The sequence below is a fragment of the Poecilia reticulata genome, linkage group LG18 (genome assembly GCF_000633615.1).
Source record: "Poecilia reticulata strain Guanapo linkage group LG18, Guppy_female_1.0+MT, whole genome shotgun sequence".
NCBI classification, from domain to species: domain Eukaryota; kingdom Metazoa; phylum Chordata; class Actinopteri; order Cyprinodontiformes; family Poeciliidae; genus Poecilia; species Poecilia reticulata.
The window spans coordinates 19,101,931-19,126,238 of record NC_024348.1 but is presented as its reverse complement, the minus strand read 5'-3'; the positions used below and the strand labels follow the sequence as shown (position 1 = coordinate 19,126,238).

General features: G+C 39.5%; 2 protein-coding genes across 3 annotated transcripts in view; one reads left to right on the top strand and one right to left on the bottom strand.

Moving 5' to 3' along the window:
* Positions 1-200: 200 nt before the first annotated feature.
* On the top strand, positions 201-18,781 carry LOC103480785 (protein O-GlcNAcase). The gene is made up of 17 exons (XM_008435962.2): positions 201-551; positions 3,971-4,022; positions 6,450-6,547; positions 6,702-6,832; positions 6,920-7,091; positions 7,172-7,270; positions 9,175-9,444; positions 10,847-10,933; positions 11,056-11,513; positions 11,596-11,770; positions 12,493-12,549; positions 12,915-13,000; positions 13,130-13,234; positions 13,740-13,831; positions 14,185-14,374; positions 15,385-15,544; positions 15,953-18,781. Exons 1-17 carry the CDS (start codon positions 512-514, stop codon positions 16,087-16,089), a joined length of 2,409 nt encoding a protein of 802 aa, XP_008434184.1. The 5' UTR covers positions 201-511; the 3' UTR covers positions 16,090-18,781.
* Positions 16,374-24,308, bottom strand: part of LOC103480784 (urea transporter 2) — a 20,587-nt gene continuing 12,652 nt past the window's right edge. The window contains exons 6-9 of one of the 2 annotated variants that reach the window (XM_008435960.2): positions 21,601-21,735; positions 20,480-20,529; positions 20,124-20,335; positions 16,374-19,388 (exon numbers count right to left, since the gene is read on the bottom strand). In XM_008435960.2, coding sequence (XP_008434182.1) covers positions 20,153-20,335; positions 20,480-20,529; positions 21,601-21,735 — 368 coding nt within the window. In that variant the 3' untranslated portion in view covers positions 16,374-19,388; positions 20,124-20,152. The remainder of the gene's footprint in view (positions 19,389-20,123; positions 20,336-20,479; positions 20,530-21,600; positions 21,736-24,308) is intronic. The other variant, XM_008435961.2, reaches the window with a different exon arrangement.

The following is a 24,308-nucleotide window of genomic DNA, read 5'->3' as shown; positions in this document are numbered from 1 at the left end:
CTTTTACCTAAGTAAATTTTTTGAGTACTTTCTCCACCACTGCATATGGGGTCCACCTAGGTGCGCTGGCTGGGGTTCTATTTTACGCAGGTGACTTCTCTAAATTAAGGTTAACAGGAAATTGACTTTTATTTTTTATTTCATCCTTTCTCAACAAGTTGAAATATCAACATTCCAACGGCCAAAAACGGTTGGCCGTTGCTAAATTTTATTCGATGTTATTTCGGGCGTACTTATTGAGAAACGCGTAATTGCCCGTTGCCAGAAACCTCTCCGGTGCTTTAAAGCTGCCGCTTCCCGGGAGCACCTGAACGCAGCGCGGGAGCATCCGGCTGTGTAGTGAGGAGGAGGAGGAGGAGGGATGAGAGGAAGGAGAGGGACAGGAAGAAGACGAAGCATATCGATGGTAAGCATGAAAAATATTCCCGGACTCTGAGCTGATCGACGGGGAAAACATCTTCCCTCGCTCGTTAAGAGGCCGCGACAGGAAGCGGAGGGAGACAACGGCGGGATGGAGGAGGAGAAGCAGTTCCTTTGTGGGGTGGTGGAAGGTGAGAGCGGCGACTTCATCAATGACCTATAAATCATGTGATTTTTTTTATTTTTTATTCCTATACTGAGCGTATTGATTTTGATCAGAGAATAGTGTGACCTGGACTACAATAAAAACGATCGTTTGCAGCTGCTGTAAAATGGGCGTGGGAGTGTTGATAAATATATTTATGAAGGAAGAATAAGCTTGGATGAAAAGGTCTGTGGCAAATGATGTGTGTGGGCATCAGCCAAGTGAAGTGGAGATCAAAAAGGCAGGCAGCGGAAAGCATCAGATCTGTTTGAACTATGCCACTGTGGCTGCAGGAAATAAACACTGATGTGCTGATAGATGAAACAGAAATGATGGAAGGAATAGAAATGATGGGATGGAGCTGGAAATGAAGAGGCTGGTGATTAGAGAATGAAATGAAGTTTGAATGACACGACAATAGCAGATGATGACAGAGATGGTGTGTGTGGGGGGATAGGAGGAGGAAGGCTGCTGTTATGGTGGGCAGTTAATTATCACGATGATGATGATGATGATGATGATGATGATGATGATAACGAAGGTGAAGAGGACACAGGACTCAACAGATCTAAATCTGTTGAGTACAGTTTTGATGAAGAGGAGAAATATGATAATAATGCTGAAAAAAAGTAAAGTAGAATTACAATTATCGTTTATTGTGCCACAGATTCCAATTACCGCAATACAGCGGCATATAAAGTAATTTAAAAAAATAAATCCTGGTTAATTGTGATGTTGCAAATTTCCTCCATTTTTAGATACAAATAGAAAGCTTTGTCCTGTTTTGACTTATTTGAGGCGCTGAACCAAAAATATTTGAATAATCCAGGTATATAAGATATAAGCAAATTGAGAGACATTAGGGGAATTCACAGTTTAACTACGTCTGGACAGATAAGACTAGATAATTTTAGCTAAAAGAAAAAAGACACAATGGCCAGAGTAACTGGTCAGGAAATTAATAGCGAGATGAACCAAAAAATTTGTTTTAGGCATCTGGTGTCTTAAGGTGAGGGAGACTTCATTAGCGTAGACAAAGTGTTTGCACTGTGTTGCATGAGCTTTAGTAAAATTATTGGGGCATTTCTGCCATATTTAACAACAATGTCCCACTGGCACACAGGTACATCGTGTTTGAAAGTTGCATGTCTAAAAAAATATGTGATATTTTGACTTATTTGATGATCAAATTACTTCAACATTGCATAAAAAGCATAAAAAGTCATTCTAGTGTGTTAATTACATAAAGCGTCGTATTTTACTCTTTTCATGTCTTTAACGTTTTGTGTCATGACATCCGTGTCTGACATCAAATTTCTAGATATGAGAAATGCTCTCACTTTTTTTATAGCTCATCAGGATTATGTCTATAACAAACACTTGTTCTTCCAGGGCTTAAAAAGGTTTTTCAAACTGAATTATTTTTCAAGAAGGTTTATTTTTGACATGCTGGTCAATATTGCAAGCAAAACCCAAAACATTAAACAAGAAAAACAATGATGGAGTAACCAAAACAGTAATCCAACTTTGCACAACAGCTCATTTAAATTGCAGTTATTGTTCTGCATCAGTAGTAAAAATTGTATAATCTCAATTTTGATGTGATATGCAGGAAACCAAATAAAATCGTCAGTAAATAACTAGATCGCTCTCTTACCCTCTGTTTGTTAAATAATACATCTTTGGAAGTTTTTATTTTATTTTATTTCAGGTATCTATCATTCCAGCTGCATACTGTATCATTTAATCCATTCCAGTTCAGCATTCACAACAGACATAACCTTAAATCTTCTTCGTTCCAGTGCAGTTTAGCAGCTAATTGTCTGTTAGATTCTTTACTTCCTCTAACCTACGGTAGTTTTCCTCAGACCGTTCAGAAGGTTTCTCATGAGGTTATTAGTCTGGCTTTGAAGCCAAGACTCCACTTGCATCTAGAAACGTCAGACATCACACACATGCACACCGAAGCAGTAATGAAGAAACTCCCCAATGGCTTGCAGAAGAAAGTGGTCTGGACTGTATTTTATTCACTTGTCACTCTGACCCACTTACTGTACTTGCACTCACACACACACACACACACACACACTGCAGACTTATTCAATAACATACAAGACTGGTAGGGGCACTGGGGATGCTCCCATTTCTATTAATAGAAAATGTGATGGAGAGTGTGCATGCAGATAAATTAGGCCTAAACCAAATACAGTGGGGATACGGCCAAGCGGGCGCTGGAAGATCTCAGATCGTTTTGCCTTACTTTACGCTTTGCATTGTAGCTGCAGCAGCCAGTAATGAGTATTAATAAAACTGAGCTGTTCTTTGTTTATTTGGGAAATTTAGGAGATCTCATTTGTGGACTCCGATGCAAATTTTCATTCTGATTTTTCAGCATAAGAAACTAATTTGTGTGAATCCTCTATTTTAATTCACCAACACCGTCATGAAGAAAGAATGTCCTGCAAATGTGTCAGCGGTAATAATTTTTATTTCAGCAGAATCTTTCTAACATCTCATTAATCTTTAACATTTTAAAACAAAAAAAAAATGCATGTAATAAGATGTCTCTTTAATATTAATATTAATTTTCAAGCTTCGCTAAAATTGTGGCCCATTCCCTCTGGGAGAACTTGTGAGTTAAATGTGTAGGCCGCCTAGATCGCATGAACCTTTTTAACTCTGCCCACATATTTTTCTTGATGTTGAGATCAGGACTTTGTGATGGTCACTCCACCACGTCGATCTTGTTGTTCTTAAGGTATATTCAGCTCACTGTATACATAAGGTGACTGTCCATTTGGTACACCCATTTATACCTAAGACTGGCAGCTCTTGTTTCAAAATTTCTCTAAAGTATATGATGGAAGCAAAAGTTTTGATGTTTGGATGGAGTTGTCAGGCTTGTAAGCTTCTGCCTAACCTTGGACAGTACGGCCAGACACTATAGTTTTACTTTCTGGTCACTGTAGCTCCAAAAATTAAGGCTTTTGTCCTCGTTTGCATTTCCAAATTGTAATTGGGCTTTTTTTTTTTTTTTTTTTATGTCTGTCTTAGATAATGTCCTCATTGCTGAGTGATCATCAGTTCATGTCAATGGCGGAATCAGTTCATTGTGGATAACAACACTGTGAAATATGAAAATGAAACGGTTTAGAATTGGTGGATTCAAAACAACCTGATCTGAGCCAGTTTTAGTCATTGTGGTCAACCAGTACTTGGTCAAATATGGAGCAATGCAGGTCTGGGTTAAGTTAACGTAACATGGTTGGGTCACTCAGCAAAATGAGTTGGTTTTCAATCCAAAATATGGGCTAACATAACTAATTTCTAATGTTACCAATGAGCAGTTAAGCACAGCAGTGGTTTTGTGTGTCTGTGCTCATTCTATGTTTGTTTTTCCTTTAGGTTTCTATGGTCGACCCTGGTCCATGGATCAGAGGAAAGTTCTCTTCCAGTGGTAAGAACATTCCTCAGTCTGCTTGTGTCCTGTTGAATATTTTCTCTAGACATTTCAAACTGCTGCGTTTCAACCATCTGTGTGACAGGATGTATTTAAACCATGTTTGAATTTCAGTCTGGACTTTGACTGGGCCATGCTAATAATACATTTTGCTCCAAACCGCAAGGGTCGAACTCCAGCCCTCAGCGGCTGCTATTTTCTGCTACATCCCTCATCCGACGCACAATGGGGAACAAGACAGGTTTAGCCCTTCAATTTAATTTGAGTCACTGCCAAGGAAAGTAACTGTGTTCCCCATTGAGTTGCAAAACATTTTTTTCATTAGCAGTTTCCTCACAAAGAGAACAAAGCTGTGCATGACTCAGCTCCCTACACAATGCAAACGCAAAGTGTTAAAGCATCGGCGATCTAGTCATGTAAGGAGAAACAACCTCATACGTAAACAATGAGGAGAGACGTGCCTCAAACATGCTGTAAATTTATGCGCTAATGAAAGACAAGGGATTTTCATGCTCTCTCATTACCCTCGTGTATTCTCTGTAGTTTGAAGGGAACCAATTAATTATTCGCGCCTCGCTGATCCTACCTTTAAGATTAAATCTTAAATCCTTGCTGAAAGCTCGGACACAGTTTTGTAGCTTGGCATCTAATAATAGCCTGGAGAGCGTACCCCTGCTTCCCTAAGCAAAAATAATTAGTCCAGTGTTTGGTTCTGTTTGAAGTTTGTCCTTATAGCACACAGCAGGCAGCTGGGATTAAGTCTGAAGAATTCTGCCTTGCAGATTTTTAAATTCAAATGTGTCTCAAGTTTGCACAACTTTGCTAAACAGTCACTTTGTTGTGAAGATGTCGCGCCAACAGCTGAGTGTGCGGGTTCCAGATTTATTAATAGAGACGTTTCATTTGGGGTTCTCATGTGGGGTGCAGAAACAGTCGCTTTGTGGTTTATAGCTTTGGCAGAGTGGTGCTGCAGATTTATACCCGATATGTGTGTTCGTCTCATTGCATGTTGGTATGTAGGTTGGCACTCTGTGGAGGCGACTTACTGTACGTGCCATCTGTCCAGGAAGTGAAAGATGAGATCACTTCCCTTCCAGAAATGAGCAGAAGGAACACAAACATGTCGAAGTGTATGAATGGGCACTGATGCAGATTCAGTTTTATTTCTAGTACTATTCTCTATTTATAATTCAGGAGCTTGTGTCCTATAAATGACACAGCCTTGGGATCTCGCAGTAGAGACAGTTAATCTGCTTTTATTACGATTTTTGCAGCTCTGTCTTTTGCTGCTTCTACTGTCCTCCCTCTCGGTGCGAAACATCGAGTTATATCTGACAAAAGAGAAGATGTAGAGCTTGGAGAAGATGGGTATGCATGAAATATGTTTTGAAAAAGCTAAATAAAAGTTGTCACTAAGTGTTAAAATGTTGTAGCAAATTAGTTTTGGGTCTGCAAGTCAAAGCAAAGATGCAGCAAAATCGGCTTGAAATAGGAATCACATGATTTTTAGTTTCATCAGCGCTGACAGGTTGGTCAGAATCGCAAAAAAGAAACATCATTTCCATTATCAGTTAGTACACCAATGCTGCCAGGTCATTTTGACTACAACATTTTTAAATGTGGTACTTCGAGAGAGGGAAGAAGACATTTTTGAACAGTCATGGGAAAAACTTGTACCTTTGACTTCTGAAAAAGCTCATTTTTATGCATCTGAAAATGTGAATATTCAATTTCAAAGTAAACGATGCGGTAAATAGTAAATTATGAGTCTTTAAATGGGGTCTAAACAGAATTTTAAACAATCTGTTCCACTCTCAGAAGGATAATCTACAAACACGCCTGAGTCAAGAGGAGGCCACGAGATGCTAGAATAAATCTCTGAAACCCCAAAATGTCACCGCAGCACGTCCAGCAGTCTGTTGGTATTGCTTGCATGACATTTCATGCTTGTACAAGCAGAAAAAGTCTGCACAAGTTTAACTTTCATTGAAGGTGTGCAAAGAGGAAACCTTTGCTCTGTGAGAAAAACATAAAGACAAAGTACAATTTAAAGCAAGCTCACGTGTTTTTCACATAAAGGTCTAAAATTGAATTGTTAAGATCACTGAACAGGAGGTGAGTTTTGGTGTGAACTCAATAAAGCATTGGAGGAAAGTAACTTTATTCCAACTGTGAATCATGGAGGTGGAAGAGTCTGTGTTTGAGGAGCCTTTGCTTTACTAGGACTTGATGTAAGCAGATGTTTAAAGGAAGCTAATTTCTTTGACAAGTCTGTTGTTGATTTCAGGGAATAACCAGACATAAAATTCTCTCTGGTGCATCTTTGTAAATGGCTGATGTTTATCAACCTCTTAAAATGATCTCTTTCGTCTTCCCTTTGTGCAACATTGAAAAACATTTTTCACCTTTCTCCATCTCCCTCAGGATGCAGCTGTGGGGGTTGAACACCTACCTGTACGGCCCCAAAGACGATCTGAAGCACAGACTGCTGTGGAGGGAAGTCTATTCTCCCGAAGAGGAAGGTTTGTACATTCACTCTATCCTTCCATGACGGAATAACTTCTTCACATTTAATTACGTTTAAGACTAATCACAAATAGTTCCTTCTCTACCAATGTAGCCTACAGCTCTCATCCCAACCATCATACTTATGACTTGTTCCTCCTCTTCTCACAGCTCAGTTGCGTACTCTTATAGTGGAAGCTCAGTCCCGGGGTCTGAGGTTTGTTTACGCGCTCTCCCCTGGTCAGGACATCGTCTTCTCTTCTTCCTGCGACTTGACGCTGCTCAAACGGAAGCTGAAACAGGCACGTTACTCTCTCTAAAACATATCAGAAACACACCAGCGCGTGTTGCGTCCCGCTTCCTGATCCTCCTTTGTTTCTCTCTGCCAGGTGTCAGACCTGGGGTGCCAGGCGTTCGCCATCCTCTTTGACGACATCGATCACTCCATGTGCCAGGCCGACAGCGAGGCCTTCACTTCATTTGCCCACGCTCAGGTCACAGTAACTAACGAGATTTACCGCTTCTTGGGGGAGCCGCCTGTCTTCCTTTTCTGCCCTACAGGTAAAACCGAAGTCTGCATGAAACTCTGCCAGGCAGGTTTTGCTGAATGAAACATTATTTTCTCTTTCTTTCATACGTAGAGTATTGCGGTTCTCTGTGCTCCCCAAGTGTGTCAAAATCTCCCTACCTGCAAACAGTCGGAGAGGACCTGCTACCTAACATAACGGTGATATGGACAGGTAAGACAAAAGCCAATGAAAACGCTCTTAAAAGTTGCATAATCTGTCTTCCTTCTAGAATTTAGAAATACACGTGTTCTTTATGCGAAATGCATCTTGCCTAATAAATGTGCTAATAAAAGCACATCTCGGCACACATGCACGCATGCAAATTAGATTTTGCACAAACCCACTCAGCCTCCTCCTCACATCATGGAGCCATTTAGGTGCACATCCGCCCACGTTCACATGAAAGCACAATAGAAGCGCAGGATCGATCGCCCACTCGCTTCTAGATCACTTCTCCAGGTTTGGTGTTTCTCTCTGGGTTTCAACACCAGGAGCTAAAAAAGATTGCTAACATATCACATTGTTGTTTCATCATTGCTATTATTTATGCTCAAGAAAACACCTGACTTGCTTTGTTTACTGAGCCTACAGGCATCTTGCTGACTAAACTGCGATGTATCCAGGCGTGTGTCTTCTCAGTGACGTTTGTTTGGATTGTTCACTCGTTGCCAAAGGCACGAGGAAGTTAAGTCATGCAACTTCGAGGATAAAGGCTCTCCCTTTCTAAGTGTTAAACAGATGTAGCATTGTTTCTTGTGACATGGGTTCATGAGAATCTGTAAACACTCTTGATTTTAAACACTTGGAAAATCGCGGAGGCTGTGAAATACAGTTCTTGTGAGTTGTTGTGGAAGAGAAAAGCTTCCCGGAGGATTTTCGGCTAAAAGACACCCAGCTGACCCGTCTGCATAAAATATGCATCAGAGCTGCTGAAGAAAATATGCAAAGTTTCTGTTTTGTGAACAAGCAATTACCTCCTGCTTCCCTTGAGGACACAGATTTCTCCCACAACAGATTTATTTAAAAAAACAAAAAATTTTGGCAAATCAGGCAAATCAACATAAACAAGCACTTTATGTTTACACAAAGAATAACCTAATTTAGGTTATTTTTCTGACCAAGTCCAGAGTCAGTTATGAACTGATACAACCCTGGGTTGGTTATGGGTTTGACTCAGCATATTGGGTTACAGCGGAGTTCATATGTCCAATTTATTGCCCGATCAGATGAAACCGTCCACTGCTGGGGAAAGATGAGGCACTTTGTCTAGTCAGAGATGAGTTGAAGAGAGATATTTTTAACCAGCTTGTATTTTATTTTAGTCCCTCAAGTAATTCAGACAGTTTAAGGAAATTCGTGTTCTGGAAAGAGCCACAAAGCTGTGTGTCTGCATAAAAATAAAAGGAGACATAACATTTATTAATGAGCCTTTCAAATATGTGTGTGTAGCAACAGAAATGACTAAAATAAGTCATTCTCCTCCAGAGTGGTGATTAAAAATCCCCTTAGCCTATACTATATGGTCGAATAAATGATGTTTTTGTTTAAATTAAATATTTTCACAATTGGATCTGAATAACAACATTGTTACTCAGTATGTGTGCTTAAAATGTCACATATCTCAATTGACTTGACTAATATTTTTGACAAAGTGTGAATGTTGAACACTAATAGCACAACTTGCACCAGGTACTTTACAGCTATGATGCTAGTTTTTTTTAAGTAAATAAGCTTTCTCCCTAAATTTACTAAAGCCACTTATGCAATGCACTTACATTAACAATATTATAAAGCATATAAATTTCCTATATTACCATTTTAATTCCACACCTTGTAGGTATTTATGCAAACTGGGTTAATGTTTGACTGAACATTTGGTAAATAGATAAACTTCTGTACCAACATCACTGTAGTAAACCAGTTGAGGTCTTTTTGTGTTCAGATGTTTTTTATCTGTTTGCCTAAAAATTCATAACTGAAAATGGACTCTCCTAACATTGATTTAGAGAAAGAAGTAAATCTAATGTGACCAGTTTTGTTCCTCAGATGTTTTCATCCGTCACTGTGTCCCACAGGCAGCAAAGTTATCTCCAGGAAACTGTCCTTAGACTGCCTTGCCGAGTTGGAGTGTGTCCTCCAGCGGCCCCCGCTGATCTGGGACAACCTGCACGCCAACGACTATGATACCCGACGTCTCTTCCTGGGGCCTTTCAAGGGTCGCGACCCTCAGCTAAAGAACCACCTGAGGGGTCTGCTGCTCAATCCCAACTGCGAATTCGAAGCCAATTACATCCCACTGCATACTCTGGGAAGCTGGTTCAGAGCTGAAAAAGATTACGTAAAAGGTGAGGGCAGATTTCATTTTGTTTATAAGTCAACGTTAGCTCTGCCAGACTGCATTAATAAACAGCCACTGCTTTTACTTCTTGTGGAAATGTCTAATCGTCTAATATTCTCTGGTTCTTTGGGTCATTTTGACCAAAAGGCACAAATAAGACCCCGTCCACATGGACATGATTTCAGATGTAACTGCAAAGGATTTTTGTCGTTTATCTACATGCATTCTGCATCCTGGGAAACCAGAAATGATTATGTTTGAAACCACGTTCCAGAATGGATACATTTTAATCCATTCTGGAACCCAGAGAGAGAAACACCAACTGGAAAACCAGATAATGACAGTTTCATATTTTTGTGTGACCAGGCAAGCAGAGTATTTTTTTTAAAACAATGACATCGTAGCGCTCTCTCTCTCTTTTTCTGTCTCTCTCTCTTTTTCTCTCCATCTATTTTTGAGTTTTTATCCTCTTGCATGACTGCATGAAATGTTAAAACGAATATAAGAGATGTGTGATGGTTGTAAGTCTGTTTAGCGCAATTTATTATTCAGAATCCTATTGCAACTGTAAAGTTTTATTACGCAATTTAAATTGACAATAAAAAAAAAAAGCCAGGAAGGAAGAGAGGGAACAGGAGGAGTCGTAAAAAACAAAGACAGCTGAGAAGCACTGAAGCGTGTGAAGTTCTGCTCTCTGTGGGGTGTGTGGAGGCGGTGCAGGGTGGCTGTGCCGCATGATAATGAGAGAAAACCAGGAGAAAGTCGGGTCCCTTTGTGTGGAGAAAATGAGGTGGATTCTGGTGCAATCAATTCCTTTAAAAGGGATAAAAGTGACAAACACCTGGAGCCGTAATACTGAATGAAAAGGAAATTCTTGCGTGAAGCTTTGCTGATAATCTGTGGCTGGAAGTTTCAGAGGTTCCAGGCACAACGTGCTCCATAAATTAAGGTGATTATGGACACAATGTTAAAGCAGCTCAAGTTAACTTAGTTCATTCAGTAAATGGCATACATTTGTAACTCAATGTGTTAAAATATTACACTAAGATTATAAACATAAGAATAAAACATTTATGTAGAGATTGAAAAAAATACACCAGTGACATTATGTGTTAATTTAAGAGTAGACAGCTTAATGAAAGCTTCCATTAAGAGTTTAAAATGCACAATAACAGGGGACCAATAAGTGGTCCTTGTGGAACTCCATGAGCAACATTACTTTTATCTGATTCTGAATTATTACTAGAAACAGAAGAAAACTGATCATCACAGTTTGATGAAAGTACCTCTTAAACCCATTTCAAGTCAAAGGTATCAAATCTCCTCATGTTTCAGTAACAGAAATAGAAATGGTGACTTTTTGGCCTAATTTTCAGTTAATTTAATAAAAGTTACATTATATATTTCAGACGAGGAGTGTGAATACTGTCCAGAGAGAGCTTTAACTGCTGCACTTCATGACTGGATGGAAGAACTTAATCAACCTCTGCAAGCAGGTAAAGATTATATAAGCCAAATTACCACTGTGATAATGCTTTCCTCTGATACTAAATAAGTCGCAATTTACCAGATCTGAACTCTGGAAGTTCTCACACTGCAGCTTGAACCAATATTTCAGGTCGGCAGAGCACAAGAGCAGACCACCGGGCCTCCGTCTCCTCATCGCGTACCAAAGCTTCTGACAGGTCCGACTGTCCCTCCACCTTCAGAGCCGCGCACGCTGTGGCCAAACTCCCCGTCTTCCCACTCAACTCCAGCTCTCCACCCTCATCCCCTCCTATGGGCAAAGTGGAGAGAGAGGGGCGAGAAGGGGACAAAAAGAGGCCACACCAATCAAGTCAGCAACTTCCGGGATCGAGGTCGGGCGCGCCCGCAGGTGGGGGCCGGGCGCCGGGTCGTGGGCTCTGTGGCGGGAAGGGCCTACTGAGCGAGGCCCAGGTGCGGCTGCTCGTCGGCCTCCACTACCTCCCCCATGAGCACGGCCCTTCGGCGCAGAAGCTGCTGCAGGACCTCAGCTGGCTAAAGTCAAACTGCCACCTGGTCGGTGCGAACAGCAAGAAGACGCAGCCTCAGAAGGTCTTTCTGTCTTTCGTCGAAAACGATTTCCTACATGCAGGTCATCATGGTTAAATATCTGAATGCTGGCTCTTGTCCTCAGGTTGATGAGTGGCGTGGGCGGGCCGCCAGGTTCCTGTCTCTGTGCGAAGACATAGCCCAGCTCCACTGCAGCGTAGTGGGCGGGGCTAACAGGGCCGTGCTCTATGACCTTTACCCTTATGTGTGGGACCTGAGGAACACAGCTCTGGTGGCAAAGGCCTTCATATGCTGGCTGGGTAAGAACACATGGATACGGATACAAGCTTAGAACAGGAGAGAATAGAATAGAATATTCTATCTTACAAAGGGGAAATTAGTAGTAATAATAAAACTAGTAAAATAGAGCAGCAGACATGGTGTGTAGTTATTAACCATAATTCAATTGTTAAGCCTCAAACCTCAATCCTTGATGTTTTTTTTATTATTCTTACACCAAATTTACCTCTATCCAATAAAAATATGCTATATAATATTGTTTATATATAACACCATTGATCATTATGAGTTTATTTAACTTAAAGAAATAAATTATATATATTTGTTAGTAAGTTGTTTCTGATTGAAAAATGAAAGTTTATCATCTATTATATTATTTCAGTAGTTATTGAAGTAATTCCTATTTTATAGTACAGGTTGAGCTGCTCTCATTCTGATATGTATATATTTATTCTGTATTAATTATGCATTTAATATTTTTTTTTTAATTACTGTATTATAAAATCCCCCAAAAAACTTTCGGCTCATCTTTGTGCCTCTATGTGAATGTTTACAGTAATTATTTAAAACACTATGAAATGTAATTGAGCTGCATTACAATGCCTGTAATTCTCGTTTGTAAAGCCATTGTGCAGCTGGCATTTTACAAGCTGAAACACCTGCCGTACACCGACGGCATTCTTTCACTCCACACATTTTGTTGTCATACTTGAATGTCACATTTTCTCTTTGTTTCCCTCAGACGGACGAGTGCTGAATGACGGCTCCAACCTCGCCTCCTGGAGGAACTGTTTCCACTGTGAGCAGGCAGAAATGCTTCTCTCTCTAACTGTGCAGCCGGTGAAAGTTAAACAGTCGGCTGTGGTTCTTCCAGAAGACGCTGACGGATATGTGCAGATTATGGCTCGCTGAGAACAATACGTCTCGTTTGCGTTTAAGAAATATGCATAATGTTCCCATTTGGGTGGTTTCAATATGCCAAGGTGTGAAGATGTTAGCAAGTCATTCACAAGATGACCCTCACTGATGCTAAAACAAGCTGTAAAATCATGTTTATTTACTTTTTCCAATGACTGCAGCATTTACTGACAAACCTTTATGTATTTCAGAGCCCCTAACCTTTTCTGGTGAATGATGATTGTTTTTCTCTTGTTTTTTTTCCAGGGTGTGGGAAATCCACAGGAGCAGAGCTGCTGGGAGTGGACTCAGAGCCATGGGTGTTCAAAGGGGGGGTGTCTGGGGAGGTGCAGGTAGCTTCATTGATTTATTTATTTTTTTGTCTACTGTCTTATTCTACCTCTTACTTCTTAGTCATTCAGGTTTCAAGTTCAGTCCTAAACCCTTCCAACTGTTGTGTGTGTTTGTCGTTGTGTGAACAGATGCTCCTCCCGATAGGCAGCAGCAGTGAACTTTTCACTCATCCCCCTCCTCTCTTTCCTACCTCTCGTCTCTACAACATCAGGCCCTATCACAGCAAAGACAAGGTAGGAGATGAGTTGTTGTTTTCGCTACTGAGAAAGTAAAACTCAGTTAATGTAATAAATATGTTTTCAAAACTTAACTTCAGTTCTGCAACTTTTAGATGTGTCCCTGGTCCAGAACACATGATTAAAATGACTATTACTTCCTTGGTATGCAGTCATGTCCTGCTAATGACCTGATTTTTTTTTTTTTTAACTCAGGTGTGTTGAAGCAGAGATGCATCTAAAAGTTGCAGGACACTGGCAGTTGAAATGTCTTGACCAAAGACACAATGGCTGAAACAAACAAAGTGATTAGTGCCAACAAAAATAATAAGCTTAAAACAGAGGAAATTTAACACATTACAAAATGATTTGCAGCCTTCTCAACTTATTTCTACTTTGCTGGAAATACGCAAAGAAAAGTGAATAGACTTGCATGCTCGAGCTCTTTCAGTGCTCTGTGAAGTATTAACCAGGTTGCAAAGGAAAGCATTGCGATTATATTTTGAACGTCATGTGCTCGTAGGTGGAGCTGTACCGGATGGTCCGCCAGCTTCACCTGAGGACTCAGGGTGGACAGGAGTCCACCGTGGCTCATCCAGATGTCATTGGAGACAGGTTTGTCAGCCTGTTATGAATCTTAAAATTGAAGATTCCCCCTTTTTTTTAGTTTGCTTTCTTTACTTGTTTACTCTTGCCAGATGCTTTAGGTTCACAGATTCGCTGCGTTGTGCATTCAGATTGTATTCTGCATATCTCATTTGTAACTAGTAGTGACGTATATACCCTGCAGTTGTCTTTTTGCTCATCTCCCTCTGACCTCTTGACAACATCATCTACAAAACTTTTCCTTTTTTTTGACCAACAACCATGCCACATTTAAAGCCTCTTATATTCCTTCAACTGAACTGGTGTGCAGCATAAACAGAATTAAAGCATTTTTATAAATGATGCCTCTTCTCACCTCATAGATGTCTTGGCCCATGTCTGGCCCTGAGCCCTGAGTACAGCTTCATCCTGGAAGATGAGCTCGGCATTTGCGGCTGCGTGCTGGGCATCCTAGACGTCCGCTCCTTCGCGAAGCGATGCCAGGCCAGCTGGATTCCTGCCATGAGAGATAAATACCCACCCAAAGGGAGCAGCACACACTCAAACACACAGGTGAATATGTTCAAACTGGGCAGAGGAGCTACTTGTCTGTTTCATTTTAGCAAACAGGACACGTAACATGCAGCATCATGCACACGAATGTTTAGTTATTGGTACCTGCTGTTGCACCATCTGGGTCCATCTTGCCAAAGATTAATTACTCACTATGAAGATGCACAAAAACACATTCATTTTTTGGCATTTGGGACGCCTCATGTTAGCATGTTCAAGCATAAGCTGGCCATGCTGCTCACACGGAGCAGCAGGTTTTAGCAGAGCAGAACATTCAACTGTCGTTACGGTAAAGAACTTTCTACTTGGGTATATTTGTTAAAAGTTGTTGCGTGGCACAAAGTTACAACAGCAGAGAACAAACAATCTCTGGCAACGAATCAATCTATGACTCTGGTGAGCAACAGACACAGTCAGACTGAGACAATCTGTGGTTGATATTTTTTTTTTCTGCTTAATGAGTCATGGTGTGTGCCAACAGTCAAACTTTTGGACGACTGCCATTTTTAAAGCGTACTCATGTTTGAAGACGGGACAAGTTTTCTGTCTGCCTAATGATTTATTGTGAGGTGGCAGAAGGAGTTGGAAAGGCTCTTATAACCTGTTTTACTGCATTCCAGTGGAAGTTAGCGGTAATTCCCTCCAAACTGTTTTCACTTCCCCGTGTTTAGGTTCTGTGTGAACAGAAACAGAAAAATGCTACACTGGATGAATTTCAAAATTAAGTGTTTCATAGATTTGTAAAGCAGAAAGTCAATGATCAAATGAAATTTAACTACAAGAGACAAAAGTTGTTCTTCCACATGGTAACTTCTGTAAGGTGTTTACTGAAGAGGATTTCACATAATCCTGACTTTGTTCGAAATTAGATTTTAATCTCAGAACTATGACAAGAAAGTCAAACTTCTTCCAGTGGTCCTCATCCTCTTCCACAGATGTTTTGACTGTGCTTCATGCTTCCATCATCTAAAATAAAATATAATCTGGTGTGTCTGCTGTCCTCTGAGCAGGACTTGGTGAAACTGATGGAGGAGGACCAGGGCGAGTACCCGGACTCGCTCCTCTACCACTTCCCCTCTCAGCTGCGGCTGGACGCGCTGCCCGAGCTGGTGGACGTCAGCGTCAGCCGAACCCTGCTCACCGCCCTGCTCACTGCGCTCAAGGCCAACGGTAGGATAACAGTCACATCCAGTTCCTCTCTGATGTTTGGTAAAACGCGGAAATGCAAACCTCTTTAGATCCACTTCAACACTTCTTTTAAAGCTCTAAGTAACAGCGCGTTGCAAAAAGCATTCGTACAAGTCGAACTTATCGACAAATACAGACTTTAATGCATTTTGCTGTGGCTTAATGCAATAGACCAAAGCAAAGAGTAGCATAATTGTGAACTGTGATGTGAATTTTTGTTCAATCCACCTGAGTCAAGATGCTTTGTAGCATCCAGTTTTGTTTGACAAACATATTCAGAAGAATGTTTCATTGTGGTGTTTTTTTGTGGGGAGGCTGTTTATAATGCAGTTAATTTTAAGTGCAGAGAAAAGGCTGATGGACGTTTCTTGTGCATGTGTGTGTGTCCAGGTTCTCAGGGTGTCTTCTGTGAGGTGCAGCCTACAGATCAGCAGAGGCTGGAGTTCTTAACCAAACTGGGCTTCCTGGAGATCCTCAGAGGAGAAGCCAGGAGCAGAGAGGGCGTGGTGCTCGGACGGCTGCTCTGAAAACCACGTCAACAAAAAAAAAAACAAAAAAAAACACTCGCACTTGCCATCACCTGGTCACACATTTCAGCATCAACATTGATTAGTTCATCAGTTTATCAAAGTGCATGGTTAGGTACAACAAAGGTTATTTTTTAGGGACTCCTGATGCTTGTTTTTAACAAAAATCTTGCCACAAATGTCACCTTTGTTCGATCAGCTCGAGGCGTCTCCCTCCTACGCATGTAAACATTTTGAATAACGTAAAGAGAAGGTTTCTTACAATTCCGTTATTGTGCTTGTTCAAAAAAAAAAAAAAACATTGCTCTCTTACTTTGACTAGGACATGTTTCATGTAAGCAGCAGCCCCGTTCAGAAATATTTTGCCAACGGTCACCGTTTTATTTTAAGTCGTTTGGTTTAAAATCTGCCGACATAAATAAGACGTTCCACCAGAAAACCGAAAGAAAACCAAAGCAAGAAAAATTGTGGAGTTCAAAAAAGGGTTAGAATCTGTAAGATGAGAGAGGAAAATGCCACATGGGCAGCCCTACTTTAGCATAATTATATCTCTAGGTAGCTTAGACTTGTTTTTACTTATTGATACCAACTACAGCCTGCTTGACGAGTAACTGTCTCAATTTCCTCTTATCTCAAAACGGTAAACTCAACTGAAGCATGAAAGGGGATTCAGGAGCCTTTTGGTTGCCTTCAGGTTAATGGAATGCATTGCATGTTGTGAAGGTTTAACAGTAAACATGTCACTAAAAACAACAGGCTTACATGCATAACGCACAAAAATGGGTGAAAATGTTATAGAAACTCTTTAGCTTGATTAAAAACCTTAATGAAGAGATCAAACAGGCATGAGCCACAAGATTTTTGAGCATTTTATAAACTAGGGTTTAAACCCTTTAAAGAGCTGCTTGACAAATACCTTCAATCAGGGAAAGCAACAAGTGTTTTAAATGGAGGCGTAGCTCAAAATGTAAGGAATTTTATTAGAGGTATTTTTATTAGATAAAAAGTAAGTTTATTCTTGGAAATGCAGCACCGAACCAGTAATACTCTTAAAAGGTTGAGGTGCAGATATACTGATATGTTTCTCGACTCTGTGTAGTTTCAACCACTTTTTCTGCCTGGATGAGCAGAACTGCTTTCCTCAGTTTCACTGAAAAGAAAGTGAGCACAACATTTTCCAAAAAAAAAAGAGAAACCTGCTTGTTTAAAACCTGCTTAGCACCAACCTGCAGAAACACAGAGCTGGTGATAAATTGACTTCCCAGAGCATTTTTTTCTTTTCTTTTCTTTTGCTTCTTGCTTTTGATCTGATTTGGATAAGCCTATGTCTCATATTTCTTTGAAGAAATAGTTTTGGACATTCAAAACTAATTTCAGCCACTTAATTTAGCTAAAATCCACATTAGTTGATCCCACAGACTGAAGGCTGCTCCGCATAAGAGTGAAGTTTCACTTCATGAGTAATATGCTGTTTACTTTTGATAAATTCTAACAAAAAGAAGCCTTGGTGTTTTATCCTTGACTGTTTACATCTTAGTAGTTCAGTGGGACATTTGGTGTCAGTACATTTAATAAACTATATTTAAGCTGTTAATTTGTAAATGAAGACGTTATAGGCGAGTTTTAACCCTTTGTACAGGTAAAGGTCATTTGTTCTCCTGGTTTATGTCGATGCTCAGCAAATTGTAGCAGCAGCCACACAGTTCATGTCAATTCCTAAAGGCAGGATTAAAACAGATTTATCCGTTTGATTTTGTGCTCTGCTTTGTAAATGATGGATTTTTTTCCCCTCATTTTATCATTATTTTTACTTTGGTAGTTGTTTCTTTATATATATATTTATCCCATTGAAATCATCTGACAACCTCAAGTTCTTTGTTTACTATTTTTCTAGATAAGATGAATGTTTACATACATGAAAAACAAAACCTCGTGTCGCTCTTCTACCAAGCAGGGTTACACCGTATACACACACAAAAACATGCAAAGGGAACTGCAACGGCTGGCGCTCACCCGCATTAACGCACATGAAGATGATCTATTTGGGAATTGCAGTTGTAAAAAATGTAGTAAGAGGAGGACATTTTAAATGTATGCATGCTAAAACTCATTAGAAAAACAGAAAATAAAAGCTAAAAACATATAGATATATATGCACACACCAACACATTTTACTCTTGGTTCTCTTTTATTTATTTTTTACAGATACCTTCCATTATTATTATTATACATCACTTACATGGCTGAGTCATGCTTAAACATAACCACTCAGTGAAAAGCGTGACATTCATTTGAGGCGGATGCAAGAGTGGGCATGTGAATAATTAAAGTGCGACAGCTGTGTCATCCGTCCTTCATTATAAACCCCAACGAGGCACCAATGCACCGTTCACACCCTGACACACACACACACACACAAACAAAAAGAAGCACAAACGCACTCAGTTCAACTGAAAGTATGTAGAACAATGAATGTTTTTTTTTATTTACACTACTTGTGCAAGCATTTATATTTCAACCTTTTTTATTTACAATTATGTTCAATCAATAGACTTAAGACACTTTTGTACAATTTTCCTTAAAAGTCTCTCGTGAGGTGCTTTGTAATAATAAATGAACAAAGAAGGCATAGACAAAAATAAAGCACCAAAACTGAATTGCATGATGTAAAGCAAAAAAAAAAAAAAAAAAAGAAAAATAGATGGTTGTGTCTGTTGCAAGATTTTTATTGCACCTGTAAGGAGGCGGGGACAGTTCTTTTCTTTACTGTGATAATCATTTCAAAATCTTTGTGTAAAGTTAGGAAAGTGTGTTCTAGAAAACGCAATATGTCGACAGATGTGAAAAAAAAATGTTGCAGTCAACATGAAGCACTGTGAAAAGAGAAGAAAGGAATTAACTTGATTTAATGCAATTGTAACAACAATCATGTCTGTATGAGTATTTAAAGTAACGGTTGCCTTTCAACATCAGGCTTAAGCATCGCTTCATTAAAAACCATTACAAGTTTCAAACTGCTACAGACTGCCTGCATAGAGTTACATCACACATAAACTTTGTGTTTACAATGAATTTTTAGTGGAGTGCTGTGTAGCACATCTATGCAGGGTAAACAAAAAAAACAGAAAAAATATTACTGCTGATTTCAGTTTGGGTTTTTATTGACAATAATATTCAGGATGTTTCATTTTAAAGATGACGATGCAACTTGTTTTCATGTTTATTAAATGAATTTTTCCTTCTGACTTGTGATGCCTCTTCTTTATCTCCAGATGATGAAAAATATTACACAGAAAAACCTACAGAGTTAAAAGAAGGGATAACTAAACCAGCAGCTAAGCAAAGAATACAGTTTACAAGATACAGGATATCCTGTATCCCAAGAGTCCTGTCGTGATATTTCCTAAGTTTCTTGTCGATGTTAAATTTAGATACTCTATTCTGAATAATTACCATTCCAGCAACAATCTCACAACCGTGCAAATGATCTTAATGTACAAACTTCAACAGCAGGTCAGTTGGACCTATTTTTTTGGAAAAATTTAGCTAATCATTTTTTGAGCACTTTGAGACGCTCAGTAAAAATTTCATTAAGTGTAGATCAAGAGAATCATAAGCAACACACAAGCTTTATGGAGGTAACAGAACTTCATGTTTCACAAAATTTCACTTGTTCAAATTTAGATCCCTAAAAAGTTTTTTTTTTTTTAAGTTGTTGACATTTATGATTAAAATGACAACTTTAACAGCAGCCTGTCACCATGCTTCACATTTCTGAAAGTAAATAAATGAAGAATACCAAAAGTTAACTAATTTCACAGACCGAAACAAATACTCTTAATCCAGACGGATTATCCCTAAAGAGCTGCTTTGCATACACCAACCTATAAATGACGAATCCAGATTTTAAGTCAAGTAAATATGGTTTAAAACATTTGCTGTATTGTCAATATAAGGGCAGTTTTAAAAGCAGCTTTGGAATAAAATCCAGTATAAAAACTCACAGCTAACATAATTTTTAAGATTAAAACTACCTGTTTGGTCCAGTTGGTGTAACTTTCCGCTACACATCCGTGCTCTCCCTCTCTTCCGTGTTTCCGGCTTCCCATTGGCTTCTGGAGCGCAGGTTGCATTCAGGGGCCTTGACTTGACCAATGGGGATGCGGTATCCGGCTAAGCTTCCGGTCAACAGCAACATAAGTGTGGCTATTAGAGTAGCTGCCCAACTGCATGCTGGGAGACCCACCTAAGCAGAGGGAAGGAATGAGGTGTATTCATGGCACCTTTAGCAGCTTAACCCACATTTTACACAGGTTTAGTTGTCCAAGAAAGAAAGTTGCAATTTATTAAGAAAGAAAGGCAGGAAGAAAGACCAAATTCTCATTCTTACAGTTCCTAGCAAGTTGCTCAAAGCGATGTCTGAGTACGCGGAGAGAAACGCTGCGAACAAAAAAAAGATTAGTTCATACAGAATATTCTCCACACATTCAGTGCACAGCAGCAGCTGGCTGCTCTCTTTCCTGATAGCAGCCAAAGCACCAATTAAGGCCAATTTACATAATGGGAGGTAATTAGCTGCATGTCAGGCTGGTCAGTGTTACTATCTGTGATGTCTGTGACCGCTACAGTTTGCTCTTTTCCTCTCAGATGTGAGGATGGATAAAGTGATAAAATGGATTTAAAGTCTACACTGATTAATGACATCAACCTTTGGTTTAATAACAGAAAAAATACTGTACTTAAATAATGTAAAGGAATGGAAATGCAATTTACAATGTTGGAAAAACAGAAATGCTCAAATTGAAAAAAATATTAAAGGTACTCAGTCTGAGTGGGTTATTATTATACTTCTAAAAGCAATTGAAATTACTGAAAATGTACAAAATTGTATTTTTTTTCCATTGTAGTTTGACTTGAACTTCAATAAGCCTGTCTTAGTTCTATCAATATTTTATTTTTGTCATGATTTAAGGAATATAAGTTATTTTTGGTTCATTTCATTGCATTCCTTTATTGTTATAGCTATGTTTTTTATCACTGTCTTACTCATACATATCATTTTCCTAATTCCATATTTTATAAATTTTGTGTAATGTTTGAATTGTATAATTTTTATCACTTTAATTGATGTTGATTCATAATTGCCAATGTTTCCTTATTTATTACCCTTTCCTTACTATTGTAACGTTATTACCTGGTCGAGCTTTTGATTCTTTGTCGTTACTTCAGTTTCTGTAAAGCACTTTGTTACATTTAATTCTACCAAAAGTTCTCCATAAAGACTGAGTTAATGATTAATTAATGCAGTGGTGGACATTTTTTTTAAATACTCCAAATAAGGCTGGCCCCTGTGCTAAACAAACAACTTTAGCTTTGATTGTGAATACGTTAATGTTGGTTTTTATAGCCAGCTGTCAAAAAACAGAATGAATTGACGGACTCTTCTTGAAGTCCATGCGGTCATGGCCTGATTGTGTTGCTGTGTGTGTAGATTTTGTAAATGTTTGTCACCGCTAGCGATGGCAAAGAGGTGGGTCCTCCAGCTGAAGGTGAAGAAGAGTCCTCCAACAGCCATGCAGCCCAAAGCACCATTGAAGCCTGACAGGCCGGAGTAAAGCGAGTCATGACGCACTGCCATGGATAAACCTGCGACACACAAACACACACAAGATGTCATCACATAAACCCATGAAAATAGCCAGACACACACTCAATCAGGACTTCTTGAAACAGCAGTACCATTCTTGTCCATGTGGTGGGGCTAGACACATACTTTTATGCTTCCACCCCTTTGTGCAACTCTAAATTTGCATGCAACCTAATAGGGATATTTTTCATTTGTGCGTCAACACACCTAAAATGGGGACCGATGTTATAAGTGCTAAAATCCTCAGAACACGCCGTTTACCCAATTAGCCTTGCTTTGCTGTGAGGAGCAAACCTGTTAGAAGGATATGATGAATCACTTGGAAAACTGCTGCTAATTAGCCAGGCCATCTGCATTCAGCTTTTAATCATGTAAAGGGAGGGGGAAAAAAGCCTCATTTTTTTTAAGCAAAAGTCATGTTAAAATATTACATTTTTATTTCACTTTAGTCATGCTTGCATCACCCAGTCTGTTGGAGGATGCTGCAGGCTTCTGGTGATGCAGGTAAACCGTACCTCTGACTCATACCCACAGCAGACAAACTATAAACCGATTACACAGGGGTCATTCTGGCCCAAGTAGATCTCAGCTCAGCCAGATGCTCTGACATTTTGTCCCATGGCCTCCAGCATCAGCAGCTGCAGTGTGACTCTCTCACCCACACACAGAGGGAGATAATAAAATCACACTGTGGTGAGGAAGAATAGGGCGGCGGAGTTCAGCTGCACAGGTTCATATGCTTCACCTTTAGATTAGCCACCGTGCTGATCAAATCTGGAACGATGAACTGAACAATCAGACAGGTAGGCATAATTTGATTGAATTATAAGGTAGGCAAAAACTTCAAAAATAGAGCAGCAGCATTAAAAATGATCCACTCAAGCAGTTCCACTTTGAGTTTGTCAACAAGAGGCCTAGAATCTAGCAGGTTTCCTAGGACTGCACTCTTCTAGATGTTTCCCAAATCTGCTGTAGCCACACCCCCAAATTTTACTTTTTTTTTTTTAGTTTCTCATGTTCCTCTTTCTTAATGTTGCTGCCAATTGCTTGTTGATACTAGCAAAACTACAGAATTACCACCCTTAACAGTTTTAATAGGTTAAATGAAATAACTTCATGCGTTTTATCCTGACAGCTCAGGCAGAGGTGGGTGTTGTTCTTGTTATTCTGTCTGAATAATTGACACTCCTCCTGTAACACTGGTGGATGTTAATCTTCTTAAATCCAACAGGGCAATAGTTAGGCTGGAACAAAACATCTATCAGGAGATATGATAACAACAAACCAAAACTCTGTGGACAAAAAATTGGACAAAAACAGGTTGAAAAGTGTTTCTTGGTCTATGGGAATCTTAATTTGAGTTGTGACATTTAGAGGATATGATCAAATTTAGCTTCAGCTGCACCAAAGCAAGTTTCCATCAGGCCTTTTCTCAACATTTCATGTTGTTGGAGGCGGTATAATGTTTTCTTGGCACACTTTGATTACTGATTGGTCGATACTTTGCTAATGCAAAATATGCTTTGCATTAGCAAATACTTTATGGTGGGAATGTATTACCTAAATATTGCTGTTGACCATATTGTTTCCCTTAATGACCATGTTTATCACCCATCTTCTGATGGCTCCATCTAGCAGCATAATGCACAATGCTATAAAGCACAAATTCTTTAACAGAGCACCTTTGGTACCTTTCACATCACTGGATATGCAGACAACAAATCTGTTGCGACTTTGCAATTCTATCATGTCAACATGGATAAAATCTCAGAGGAATGTTTCTGACGAGTTGTTGAATCTATTTCACAAAGAATTAAGGCAATAGTGAAGGCAAAGCTGTATAAAACCCAGTATTAACAATAGGTAGCTAAATAAGTTGTCAGTCAGTGTGTATGAGAGTACATAGAAAAACATAAATCTGAGTCTTACATCCTCTCACTTTAAAAGGCTGCCTAATCAGCACTGGTCCATTAATCACATGATAGGACAAATTGCATTTTGAACAAATGTGGGCTGCAAAGTAATAAAGCGAATAAAACAGCCACATCCTGAGGGGTTATACATGCCAGCACCAACTTTCCTGGCGATCCATCACAGTGTTGTTAGCAACAAACAGGAATCTCATCACGGCACCTTGGAAATGTCAACCAAACGCTGCAGTCATTAAGATTTATCAAGTGAGGACGATGAATGTGAGAAATGCCACTAGCAGCCTCTCCAATTATTACTGATATATTTCAGCTGAACAGAAGAGCAGTGGCTCCTCTACAAATTAAACTCCAGCTGATTCAGATCGTGCTCGCAAGTAAGTTTCCAGATCAAAATGAAGTGCTTCAACAAAGCAAATTTAAAACAAACGCAGATATGTTTTTAACTGGATTTTAAAGGAGTTTGCTTATCTGAGAGTCTTTGAGCCACAGAAGAAAAAAAAAATCAATCTGCTTTCTCTAAGTTGTAGTTTTGTATTGGGGCAATCAGCAGGTCTGATTATAGGGATGTATGGATGTAAAAGTTCTGAGATGTAAGTTGGTGTTGATTGGTTTTATGTTGGCTCTCCAAAACAAAACCAATA

Coding starts and splice junctions, on each gene's coding strand:
- LOC103480785 (XM_008435962.2), top strand. CDS start 512: ATGGAGGAGGAGAAGCAGTTCCTTTGTGGGGTGGTGGAAG. Junction 11,771..12,492: donor GGCCTTCATATGCTGGCTGG/GTAAGAACACAT, acceptor TGTTTCCCTCAG/ACGGACGAGTGCTGAATGAC. Junction 14,375..15,384: donor GCACACACTCAAACACACAG/GTGAATATGTTC, acceptor TCCTCTGAGCAG/GACTTGGTGAAACTGATGGA.